At 40.5% G+C, this 10,800-nt stretch overlaps 1 protein-coding gene and 1 pseudogene across 1 annotated transcript; both read right to left on the minus strand.

Moving 5' to 3' along the window:
• Positions 1 to 102: 102 nt before the first annotated feature.
• LOC104429258 lies at positions 103 to 4,659 on the minus strand (annotated as a pseudogene).
• LOC104432250 (putative disease resistance RPP13-like protein 1) lies at positions 1,822 to 10,484 on the minus strand. The gene is made up of 10 exons (XM_039306449.1): positions 5,785 to 10,484; positions 5,207 to 5,549; positions 4,755 to 4,991; positions 4,533 to 4,653; positions 4,140 to 4,195; positions 3,712 to 3,772; positions 2,893 to 3,018; positions 2,706 to 2,790; positions 2,170 to 2,232; positions 1,822 to 2,078 (listed from the first exon to the last, which is right to left on the minus strand). Exon 1 carries the CDS (start codon positions 10,257 to 10,259, stop codon positions 6,042 to 6,044), a length of 4,218 nt encoding a protein of 1,405 aa, XP_039162383.1. The 5' UTR covers positions 10,260 to 10,484; the 3' UTR covers positions 1,822 to 2,078; positions 2,170 to 2,232; positions 2,706 to 2,790; positions 2,893 to 3,018; positions 3,712 to 3,772; positions 4,140 to 4,195; positions 4,533 to 4,653; positions 4,755 to 4,991; positions 5,207 to 5,549; positions 5,785 to 6,041.
• Between the last annotated feature and the right edge of the window lie 316 nt (positions 10,485 to 10,800).

Here is a 10,800-nt window from a genome sequence, read left to right on the forward strand (position 1 = left end):
GGCTTGGTGTCATCCCAAACTCTCAACATAGAGTAACCAACCATTAGAGCTGAAAAATTGTCAATGTATGAGAAAGCGTGAAGGCCCTTCAATAGCTAAAGGCCTGTCCAAAAAAAAGGCCACAAACCATACGACTCAGTAGAATGAGGACCGGTTCGCAGCATTCCCAACTCTAGGCATGCTGGACTCCTTAGTCTCTGCACCACTTCAAAATGTAGCGCTGTGCACTCAGCTCGAGCTATTCATGCTAGGAACTGGCTTCACCTCATTCGGTGCATGCTCGTAACTCCTCAAACATTTAGAGCTGGTAAAGAAGCATCCTGAGTTGGAAAAGAAGGCAATGTTGACAGGTGAACGATTTGGCACTAAAATCATTGGAAGAGCAACATTGTAGGTGAAAAGGTACATTTCAATACATGCATACAGGTAAAGAACACCATTTTAACCTTAGATTATAAATTTATGTTCAAAACCAATTTTTCCAAAATGCTGTTACCCAACAAAACATTCTCCTCTGAACTCTGCTTAATACCAGCAGAGCTCATCCATCCTTACTTTTCACATTGCAATGCATGGACCGAACTCCAGTAGAGCCGCATCAACAAACCCAAAAAATAATTACCTTTAGGGAATGGTGCGAAAGACTTCCCAAAGCCAATCTTCATGACTTCTGCATCATCTAAGAGAACAAAACTGCCTCCAGAATCAATTCCACAAAAGGAAGGAACACCTCCATCAGCATCCTGCATGATTCAGAGAATAGAAAGGATTAGGTATAGATCGCAGGTGGAGGGAGAAATTGAGAGCGATATCTTAGAACAAAACCAATGAACATTATTGTAACTCACAGAAGCCAGAAAAATGGTTTTAGAAGAGCTGTCGAAGAGCACAAAACCAAACTTCCTGCTGATGTCTCTCATGACTTGATCAGCAGGGTAGGCCTCCAATCCCTCAGAGTCCAATAAGCTTCTACGATGATAATGACCTCATTAGCGGTTTTATTCCATCCATATTGCTGCTTAAGAAGAGCAACATTGTCTGTGTCCTTGGAACAAGCAGGAGATATCATCAACAACTGCAAACAATCTGGCACAGAGGGTAAGGCCTGTCAAATCTAGATGTGGGATGAGCTGATTGAGAAGAGAAGACAGTACGGCAATTTCCATCAATTAACAATCCAATAAATTTCATTTTCTTGCTTTCAAAATGAACCAGAGACTTGAGTTCCACTATCTCCTTTAGGCTGATATATGGAACCTTTCATGATATCACAACAAAGTCCAACAAAAATCAGTTTGATCGAATCATTGCCTTCCTAAACAATGAAATCACAATTATTTTTCTTTTTTGGTGGTTAAAGCTACCTTTATCAAGAGATGGAGTGGGAATTTGAATAGAAGAAAGATAAACTTTATTCTTTGACCAAGTAATCAGTTTTTAAATGGGTTTCGGCCTACATAGTTCATTCAAAATTTAGCTGTTTCATTCACATATTCAAACCTCTGTTTTCAATTTATCCTTCCATCTATACAATAACCGTTATGGGAAGAAAGAGAGCTTCTTATTTTGAATATTGACCTGAAAATGTTAAAAGGATATTATCTAACCACTTCACATACAGAAATTCACATTGTATTTTGTGGCTCCTACAATATAGTTACTAAAAGCAATTATGTACTTAGAGTCAAAAGTACAAACTTTTTAAGCTAGTGGCAAATGATACTGCATATTCAATGTTAAAAACTTAGGACTCATCCTTCCATGAGCCCTAATCAAAATGACAAACGAGGGGCCGTTGTTACTGTGAGTACATCCTGTATATCAGCAGCAATCCTCTCTTCATCCTTTTTTGCTTTCTCTATGTAACAAAGCCTCATTTTATGTTTTATAAGGTAATGTGATGTGATCCCATTGAACCACTCTTGGCTGATGACAAGAACTAAACTCACCTGATTCGACGAGGACTGAAGTATCTTATTATGATCCTGAAAATTCCCATAGAAAGGCACCACCTTGCCTTGAGAAACCACCCAAAGCTTGTCCCCGCTTCCAGATATTGGATGCTCATCGTGACTAACCTGCAAATCAAGGTGAAAAGATGGCTATTAGCTGTAAAGACAATCCATCATTGGTCAAATTGAAGTATTCTGGCAAAAAAATCAATCTCACCATCAGACACCTTCCTTGGAACAAGACCAGCCCTCGAATGAGCGCCTCAACCGCATCCAAATCCTGCAGTTTGGGATAGTAAAAAACACAGAATCATACTCATCAATCCTTAGACAAGAAACTAGCAATTTACAAAGATAAAACTTTAGTAGTCATAGGTCATTAAAGCAGAACTTAAAGTCCACATTTACATACAAAGAAATTTCCACATTAATCATGTACAAAACCCAATGCTGCCTATAGGATATCGGAAATACTTGGTATTATAGATTACTGCAATACAAAAACACTAATCATGCTAGCATACATGTTCAATTCCCATTATTTTGCCAGTTGGAACAATGAGATTGGTTCTGTTCCATTATAAGTTAGATGTAAGATGGCAGAGGCTCCCTGTTGTGATCACTAATTGGTTCCATTGTATTTTCAATGTAAAGACCAGATTCCTATAAGTTCAATTAGTGCAAGAACAATATTACAAGCTAACTGAAAAAGTCATCGAAGTCGCAAAATGGAGAAAAATGAGTATAACTTACCAGATGATCGGATGGCTCACAAGCAAAACTATGTATGGTTTCTCGAAATTCATCTTGGCAAATGCAACACTGCTTTTCTGACCACCTATTTATATGGGCAAAGCACCATGTTATATGTGCAATAACATCCAAAAAGCCTCAGAGAAAGTACACAGTGAGCTGCAATTTAGATCACAAATTAACTAACCTCTAACAAAGCTTCACAATCTCACATGAAAATTGCTTCAACCAAAAATTTACATATGCAACAGTAGCATAGAGGGAGGAGATGTATCAGACAAGGTTTGCATTTGTCAAAGTGCAAGATTTCCAGCTACACCAAACAAACACAAGTGAGCTTGAAACTTTTGGTCCGGAACTCCCTATAGAAAGAATGCCACATAAGAAGGTATTTTCAAATTAAATAACATAATGTAAGACAAAGTAATATTCCAGAGTAAACGCACACGACTGATACTTTAAAGAACTAAACAGATTTGCCCCAGAGGTCACTGCTGACAACACAATCACAGAAGCAGGTAGCATATCATTTCAATCTCAACCAAACAAGCATGAGTAAATTGGCTAAAATTTTTTTTACAAGCTTTTAATAATAGTTCCTAACCCACCAGAGATCAAGACCCAAGCAGAAGGTGATTTATGGAATATCAACGCCGTCATGAATTGGTGTGGCATTGAAAGGTTGGAGCCATGAGGTGCCCCAGAAATTTATCCCAGATTGACTGGTTAATACTACGAAGGATCATCATCAACAAAAAGAAGGTTTCAATGATAAAGGAAACCATTGAAAAAAAAAAAAAGTGTGTCCCTTTGCTTGGCAATCATATCACAGCATCCACATAACTAATCAATGTTTTTAGATTTTAGAAAAGATTATTCTTATTTAGATCGTATTCACTAGAAGAAAATTCAGAACATCTCAGTGCACCAAATAAAAGTAAATGCTTCTTTCTCCGTTTATTAAATTGCAAAAAGTGAGACTTAACATCGACAGCATTAGCCCCACCTCAACAGCATTCACAAGTGATCCTTCCAAGAGATTTTTCCAATACAGATCACAGTGGTATCTACAAAATAACCACAGTGAATGAGCTTAAGGGCACAAGAAAAAAGAAGTTGGGAAGAGAACATAAAACAAATGCTGAAAATGCAGAGGAATATGATTGTAGAACACTATGATTCTTGATGATTCTCACGCAGAGCATAGTGCATTTTGATTCACAATTTGTTTGGTGGGTCACTCATGTGCAAAAATAAGCACAGTTTTTGGGCATCAAGAAGAGTTCAAGATATGTCATCAATATAGCAAGACGTAGCTTTGTGAACATTTCATTCTACATATATCAATCTTTCCCCTTCAGTGGCTGGTTTGTGAAAAATTTGAACGAGGAAAATCAGTTTGTATCAAGCATCAAATTGAGGAGCTGGCTTCACCTCATTTGGTGGGTGCTCATAACTCCTCAAACCTCCAGAGCTCGTGAAGCAGCATCCTGAGTTGGAAAAGAAGGCAACGTTTTAAGGTGAATGATTTGGCGCTTGAAAACCACTGGAAGAGCAACATTAAAGGTGAAAAAGCACAAATCGAAACATGCATACAGGTAGAGAACACCATTTTAACCATAAATTATAAATTTAGGTTCGGAACCAATTTGTCCAATATGATATTACCCCACAACAAAACATTCTCTCTTTACCAAAAAAACAACATAACATTCTCCTATGAACTCTGCTTAATATCAGCAGAGCTCATCCATCCTTACTTTTCACATTGCAATGCATGGACCAAACTCCAGTGGAGCCGCATTAACAATCCGAAAAAATAATTACCTTTAGGGAATGGTGCAAAAGATTTCCCACGGCCCATCTTCACGACTTCTGCATCATCCAAGAGAACAAGATTGCCTCCAGAATCACTTCCCCAGAAGAAAGCAACACTTCCATCAACATCCTGCATGATTCAGAGAACAGAAAGGATTAGATATAGATTGCAGGCGGAGGGAGAGATTGAGAGCGACATCCCAGAACGAAACCAATGAACATTATCATTACTCATAGAGGCCACAAAAGTGGTTTTAGAAGAGCTGTCGAAGAGCACCAAACCAAACTTCCTGCTGATATCTCTCACAACTTGATCAGCAGGGTAAGGCCTCTGATCCCTCAGAGTTCTATAAGCTTCTATGACGATGATGACCTCATTAGTGGTTCTGTTCCATCCATATTGCTGGTTAAGAAAAGCTACATTCTCCTTGGAACAAGCAGGAGATATCATTGACAACGGCAAACAATCTGCCACAGAGGGTGAGACATGTCAAATCTTGATGTGGGATGAGCTGATCGAGAAGAGAAGACAGTAGCGCAATTCCCGTCAATTAACAATTCAATAAATTTCATTTTCTGGCTTTCAAAGTGAGCTACAGACTTGGGCTAAAATATCAGTTTGTATTACGCATCGAATTGAGGGAGCAGAATTAAAATTGATGCCTTGAAAACCAGAAACTCACCCGAACCCAAGAAAACTTACTGTACATCAAAGAATGAATCGCGGCGGTTAACAAATCTTTTATCATGGCCCGGGTATGATCGATTTTACTTCATTGGATCTGAATGCTATCAATGCTGATGAAAGGGATCTCTTGGAGGGAGGGAGAGAGAGAAAGGGCCATCCTCTGGCAGGTACCCCAACTTTGCATCCATATATGAACAAAAAATTGTTGGGATTGAGGCCAAAACTGAAACAGGGGAGAGTGTTGCCTGCAGAGGAGGCTGAATTACTTGCCGTTCGAAAGAGCCTTGCGGTGGCTAAAGAGAAAATCCGGCCCAAGGCAGTAGCGGACATGGATGCAGCTGTGGCATACAAGAATATCATCATCAACTTCCGCAAGCAGTGCAATCGGAGACTAAAGGAAGCTCTTGCTGGATATTCAAGAAGCCAATTATCAATTTTTCAGCTCTAAATTTCAGTCGTACTTCAACACGAGAAGCAAACGTTTGCGCGCATTGGAAGAAATTACTTCGTAATTAAGCATCAAACTGAAGAACAGAAACACGAAAGCGATGCATTCAAGACGAAAGGACTTACCCGAACCCTTAGAAATCCGACCGTAGATCGAAGGGATGGATCGCGGCAGTTAGCAAATGAAAGCAAAAGTGGGTCGGATTCACTTCATCGGATGTGAGAACCCAATCGATGCGGATGTCAGGGATTTCTCGGATTTCCGGAAATTTATGCGGAGCTTCTTCGTGGAAAGTATCGATTTGTATGGAGCATCGAGTTGAGGAAGCATAATTGGAAATCGATGCTTTCAAAATCATAAACTTACCCGAACCCTAGAAAACTCACTGGAGCAAAAAGCCATCAATGAGGATGAGAGGGATGTCTTGGATGAGGGGCCAATAGTCGCCGGTGTGTTTTGAGCATCGATCTTTCAGATTCTCGCAATCAGATATAAATAATTGTTGGAGGGAGGGAGGGAGGCCATCCTCTGGCAAGTCCCTCAACTTCGGACAATTGACAATCCTTAAATATCGGAGAAAGGAGAGATGGTTGCGAAGGCCACTCGATAGTCTTTCGACGTTCATCATATTTCCCAATATAAGAGAGACAAGAGAGGAAGGAAAGAGAAGACTCCAGGAATCCTCGTCGTCTTCCTTCGAAGGAAAGCACTCCTTGTCTCCGTCCCCTCCCATGCTGCTTCCCTCCATTACCAGTCTCTCGAGGGAAGTGAGCATGGGCAAGCCCCATTCTCTCACTGGCTGCTTCATATCCTTGCACCCCCTAATATGAAACGATCGCAAATTTGGAGGCAAGCCTCCTTCGGGGAAGCATTCGATATTTTCACAATCCCAAATTTGTAGCTCCTGAAGGGACGTAAGACGATGCCACTCCAATGACTTTATCTTCGGACAAGACTCAAGTCGAAGGCACAATAGGGTGACTGGAAGGGGAGGGAAGTCCTCCATCTCCAATGCTGGACACTCCATTATTTCCAAATAAGTGAGATTGTTACAACTATCAATGTTAGAGCTGGCAATAGACTTTATCTTCGGACACCTAAAAAGTGAAAGACGCGACAAGGTGAGGGGAAGGGGAGGCAAGTCCTCCATCTCTAGTGCTGGACAATTATGTATAGATAAATGAGTGAGATGGACGAGCGTGCGAAGGCACTGTGGTAGGCTTCTCAAATTCATACAATCGAAAAAATCTAGAGATTCTAGCGAGTCTACTGTGGTGATCTCTGCTAGAGACTCTACTCCCTTACAATTCGTGATATGAAGTGTCTTAAGAGTAGCAAGTCTATCCTTAGCAAATGGAAAAGATATCCAAGAATCACAACCGCTAATCCACATATATTCAAGCTGCGACATCGAGTTATTGCTACTCGAATCATTTGGAGGAATGGTTAGTCCCATGATTTTTGGACAACCCCAAATGCTCAAACGTTTAAGTGTGTGCATCTTGCTTGGAAGCCTTTCTAAACTCATGCAACCCCCCAAGTCCATCCTTTCAAGGTTGCATGGCAGCTCAATCTCTCCTTCTCCCTCCATAAAAGATTTGAGTTGAGGACAATATTCAATGACTACACTCTGGAGGCAAGAAAGATTTCGCATTCCATCTCCATCTGGCCATAGGTATGTTAGCTTGTAACAGCTACTTATATGAAGCTTCTTTAGCTTGACCAAGTAGCTCATAAATCCATTATCAAAGCAAACAAGCTCCGCAAGATTCTTGATTTTGAGAATGGTTAAAGAAGTTAGGTTGTCCAAACACTTTAAGATCTCCTTGTTACAATCATTAATGTGTAACTCACAAAGAGATGGAAGATGAACCTTATTGGTTGAGTCATTCAAATGCGAGCATGAACAAATTTCTAGCTTTATGAGATGATCTAATCGATGAGGCAATGTCCCCGTCAACTTTGGACATCTTTGGACAACAAGATGCTGAAGACAGGGGAATGGTACTTTTTCTTCTCGACCTCCAGCATAATAAGACCAATCTTTCCATGCCGACATCCGTTCAAACTTCAAAATTGTTAAGGATGGAAAAGGGCTTTTAGTTCCGTAAAATTCTAAGCCTATCATGTGTACTGCACTTAGACCTTCAAGAGATAATTCTTTGAGTGAAGGGAGCTGTCCAAGTGATGGTAGTGAACTAACACGAGGACAGCCAAGCAAGCACAAATACACTATCTTAGAATAGGATGGATCACCTAACCATGACGGGAGTGATTCACCACCATAGTATGAGATAGTGATATTTTTTATATTAGTGTGAGGTCGCAGAGAGTGAAGAACCCGTGCTTCGCGCTCTGTATTTCGGAAATCTCCAAAACCTTCATTCCAATGTAAGAATAAGTCGCTAAGATCTTGCTTTCCAAACAAATTAGCATCGATTGCATCTCTAACTTCTTCCACCTTCTGCAATTCAGATATGAGTAACTCTCCTTGAAGATGTGGCAAGTTCTTTAACTCCTTTAATTGTGACCCTTTCTCTAGTCCTACCACAAACTTGGGCAAGATAATAAGATTCCTCAAATTATTAATACCCAATGGCATCTTTTTGAGACTCCTTGTTTCTCGAATGTCAAGAAATTGTAACCTGACCAATTTTGTGATGCCTAGAGGCAACATAGAAAGCATTTCACAACCTCTTAAGATTAAAGCTTGTAATTTGCACAAGGCACCAATTGACTCGGGTAGCCTTTTGATACCGGTGTATGAGAGATTGAGATATCGGAGATGTTTTAAATCACATACACAATTCGGTACCTCCAAGATGTTACAATGGCATAATGATAACACCCGCAAGTACTTCAAGTTTGTTAGCAAGTCGTGCAGCACCTTTCCAGAAATAAAAATTTCTTTTCTATAATGATCAGATTGAATAGTCGATAGCATTAAACTTCTTAGTACCTTCATTGCAGCATATGCTCTCGAGCTTTTTGATGTAACAAATTGTGAGACACATGATGCATAACGAGCTTTCTCTTCAAAAGAGGCATCATCTTCATCACTCACTACTTGAGACTCCCCAAAGGTAAAGCATGTCACACCCGCAATTGACTTTGCTAGATCATTCAAAAGATCATGCATCAAAAACTTCGATGTGTCAACATTCGATTGTTGAAAAAATGATCTAGATACTAACTCATCGAAGTATTTCCGTCCAAATCTCAAGGTATTCTCTTTTGCTTTTCGTCCATCTAAAAAGCCCTCCGCTCTCCATAAGAGCACCAGCTCATCCCTCTCAAATTCGTAGTCCTTTGGAAAGATTGCGCAATAAGCAAAACATCTCTTCAAATAAGAAGGAAGATGGACATAACTCAATTTCAAAGCTGGAAGAATCTCATCATTTTCTCCTGGTGCCGCATCCCATATATTGTTATTTAAGATAGCTTCCCATTCGTCGAGATTCTCTTTATTCCGTAGGAGACCACCCAATGTCTTCGCTGCCAAAGGTAAACCTCTACATTTTTCAGCTATTTTCTTGCCTACTATTTCCAAATCTGGGCGCGTCTCGAAATTTCTTTCTTCCAAAGCATGATAGGCTAATAAGCTGGTACAATTATCAATGGACAACTCCCTCAAAGGATATGGCGAAGCTCCTGTTATGGAAACGACATGATGGTTGCGCGTCGTGATGATGATCTTGCTTCCCTTAGTCCCCGCTTCAAATGGCTTTAAGAGGGAAGTCCATTCTCCGTACTTCTCATTCCAGACATCATCTAAGACCACAAGAAACTTCTTTCCGGATAGACGATCCTTCAACTCTATTTGAAGCTCGTTAAGATCTTTGTCCTTGCAGGGCTCTCGGGTGACCGATTGCAAAATAGTCTTTGTTATGTCGAGAACATCAAAAACATCTGAAACACATACCCATGCTTTCCTCTCGAAACAATTACTCACTTTGGCATCATTATACAACCGTTGAGCCAAGGCCGTCTTTCCAACACCGCCCATCCCAATGATGGAGACTATGCTCAATGCGCTATCGGCATTTTTGGCTTCATTAATTAGTAGTTTGAGTGTCTCCACTTCTTCCTTCTCCCTACCGAAAAACTGAGGCTCCGGCAGAGAAGTGCTAGGGAGCCTTTTGTTGGTGTAGTGGGATCTGTCCACAACCTTCTCTCTCAAGCTTAAGGGAGCCTTCCTGTTGACAATATCTTCAAACCTGCCTTTGATCTCTTGTAACATAGTTTCAAACACGAGCGAGCGCGGTAGGCTAAAGAAAGGGAACTTCCTTTTCACCTGACCTCTGCTTGTGCTGGATTCTGCCTCCAACTTGGCTTGAGTGGTTTCAAACTCATCGAGAAAGTCTTCCAAGTCATAGGCCAAGTCCCTAACATCATCTAGCCATAGCTTCACTAGACGGTCACCGTTGAGTTGCTTGTCCTCTGCATCATCAAGCACTGCATTGATTGTTTCTAGCATCACCTTACATTGGAGCAGGGTGGTGTTGATTCCTTCCTGTTGCGCATATTCCAATCCCATAGAAGCCAACTTGTCGAGCAGGACCTGAAAGAAGGAACCCAAAAAGATCTCTCCAATGGCCATGGTGAAATTAGGCACTATAGTTTGTAGAGAATAACAAGGGTTGTGAGGAAGCAAAGTGAGAGTGAGCTAATGGAGAAAGAAAACTTTGAAGTCGAGGAAGATCAAGACTTTCAAGGATGCATATCAAAGGTTAGATAAATCAAAGTAAAATGCTTTTGTCTATAAGTGCTCGTTTCACATAAGGAATATCACCAGCGACTTTACTGGATATAATATGCCTTCTTTGTCTAGAGCACTGTGTCTTTTTGACAGAGCACTCTGTCATCCGTTCAATTTTGGGTGCTCTTCACATGCACAGCAGTGGCTGAGGAATGAAAATGAAGTACTTTTTGTCCACAAGTGCTCGTTTCGTAATATTCAGAGAACATCATCAGACTTTAATGGACACCATGTGTTTTTTTTGTCTGGAGGGTGAAGCAAAAGTGGAAAAGAGCTAACGGGACAGAAACATTAATAGATTTCGGGAAGACCAGGACTTGGACCATGTGAATGTCTTGGTTATCATTACTAGTAACACTTTTATGCGTTAGATCAGGATTAA

The sequence above is a fragment of the Eucalyptus grandis genome, chromosome 2 (genome assembly GCF_016545825.1).
Source record: "Eucalyptus grandis isolate ANBG69807.140 chromosome 2, ASM1654582v1, whole genome shotgun sequence".
NCBI lineage: Eukaryota > Viridiplantae > Streptophyta > Magnoliopsida > Myrtales > Myrtaceae > Eucalyptus > Eucalyptus grandis.

Excerpts from the sequence above, each read along its gene's own strand:
- LOC104432250 (XM_039306449.1), bottom strand. The coding sequence starts at position 10,259 with ATGGCCATTGGAGAGATCTTTTTGGGTTCCTTCTTTCAGGTCCTGCTC.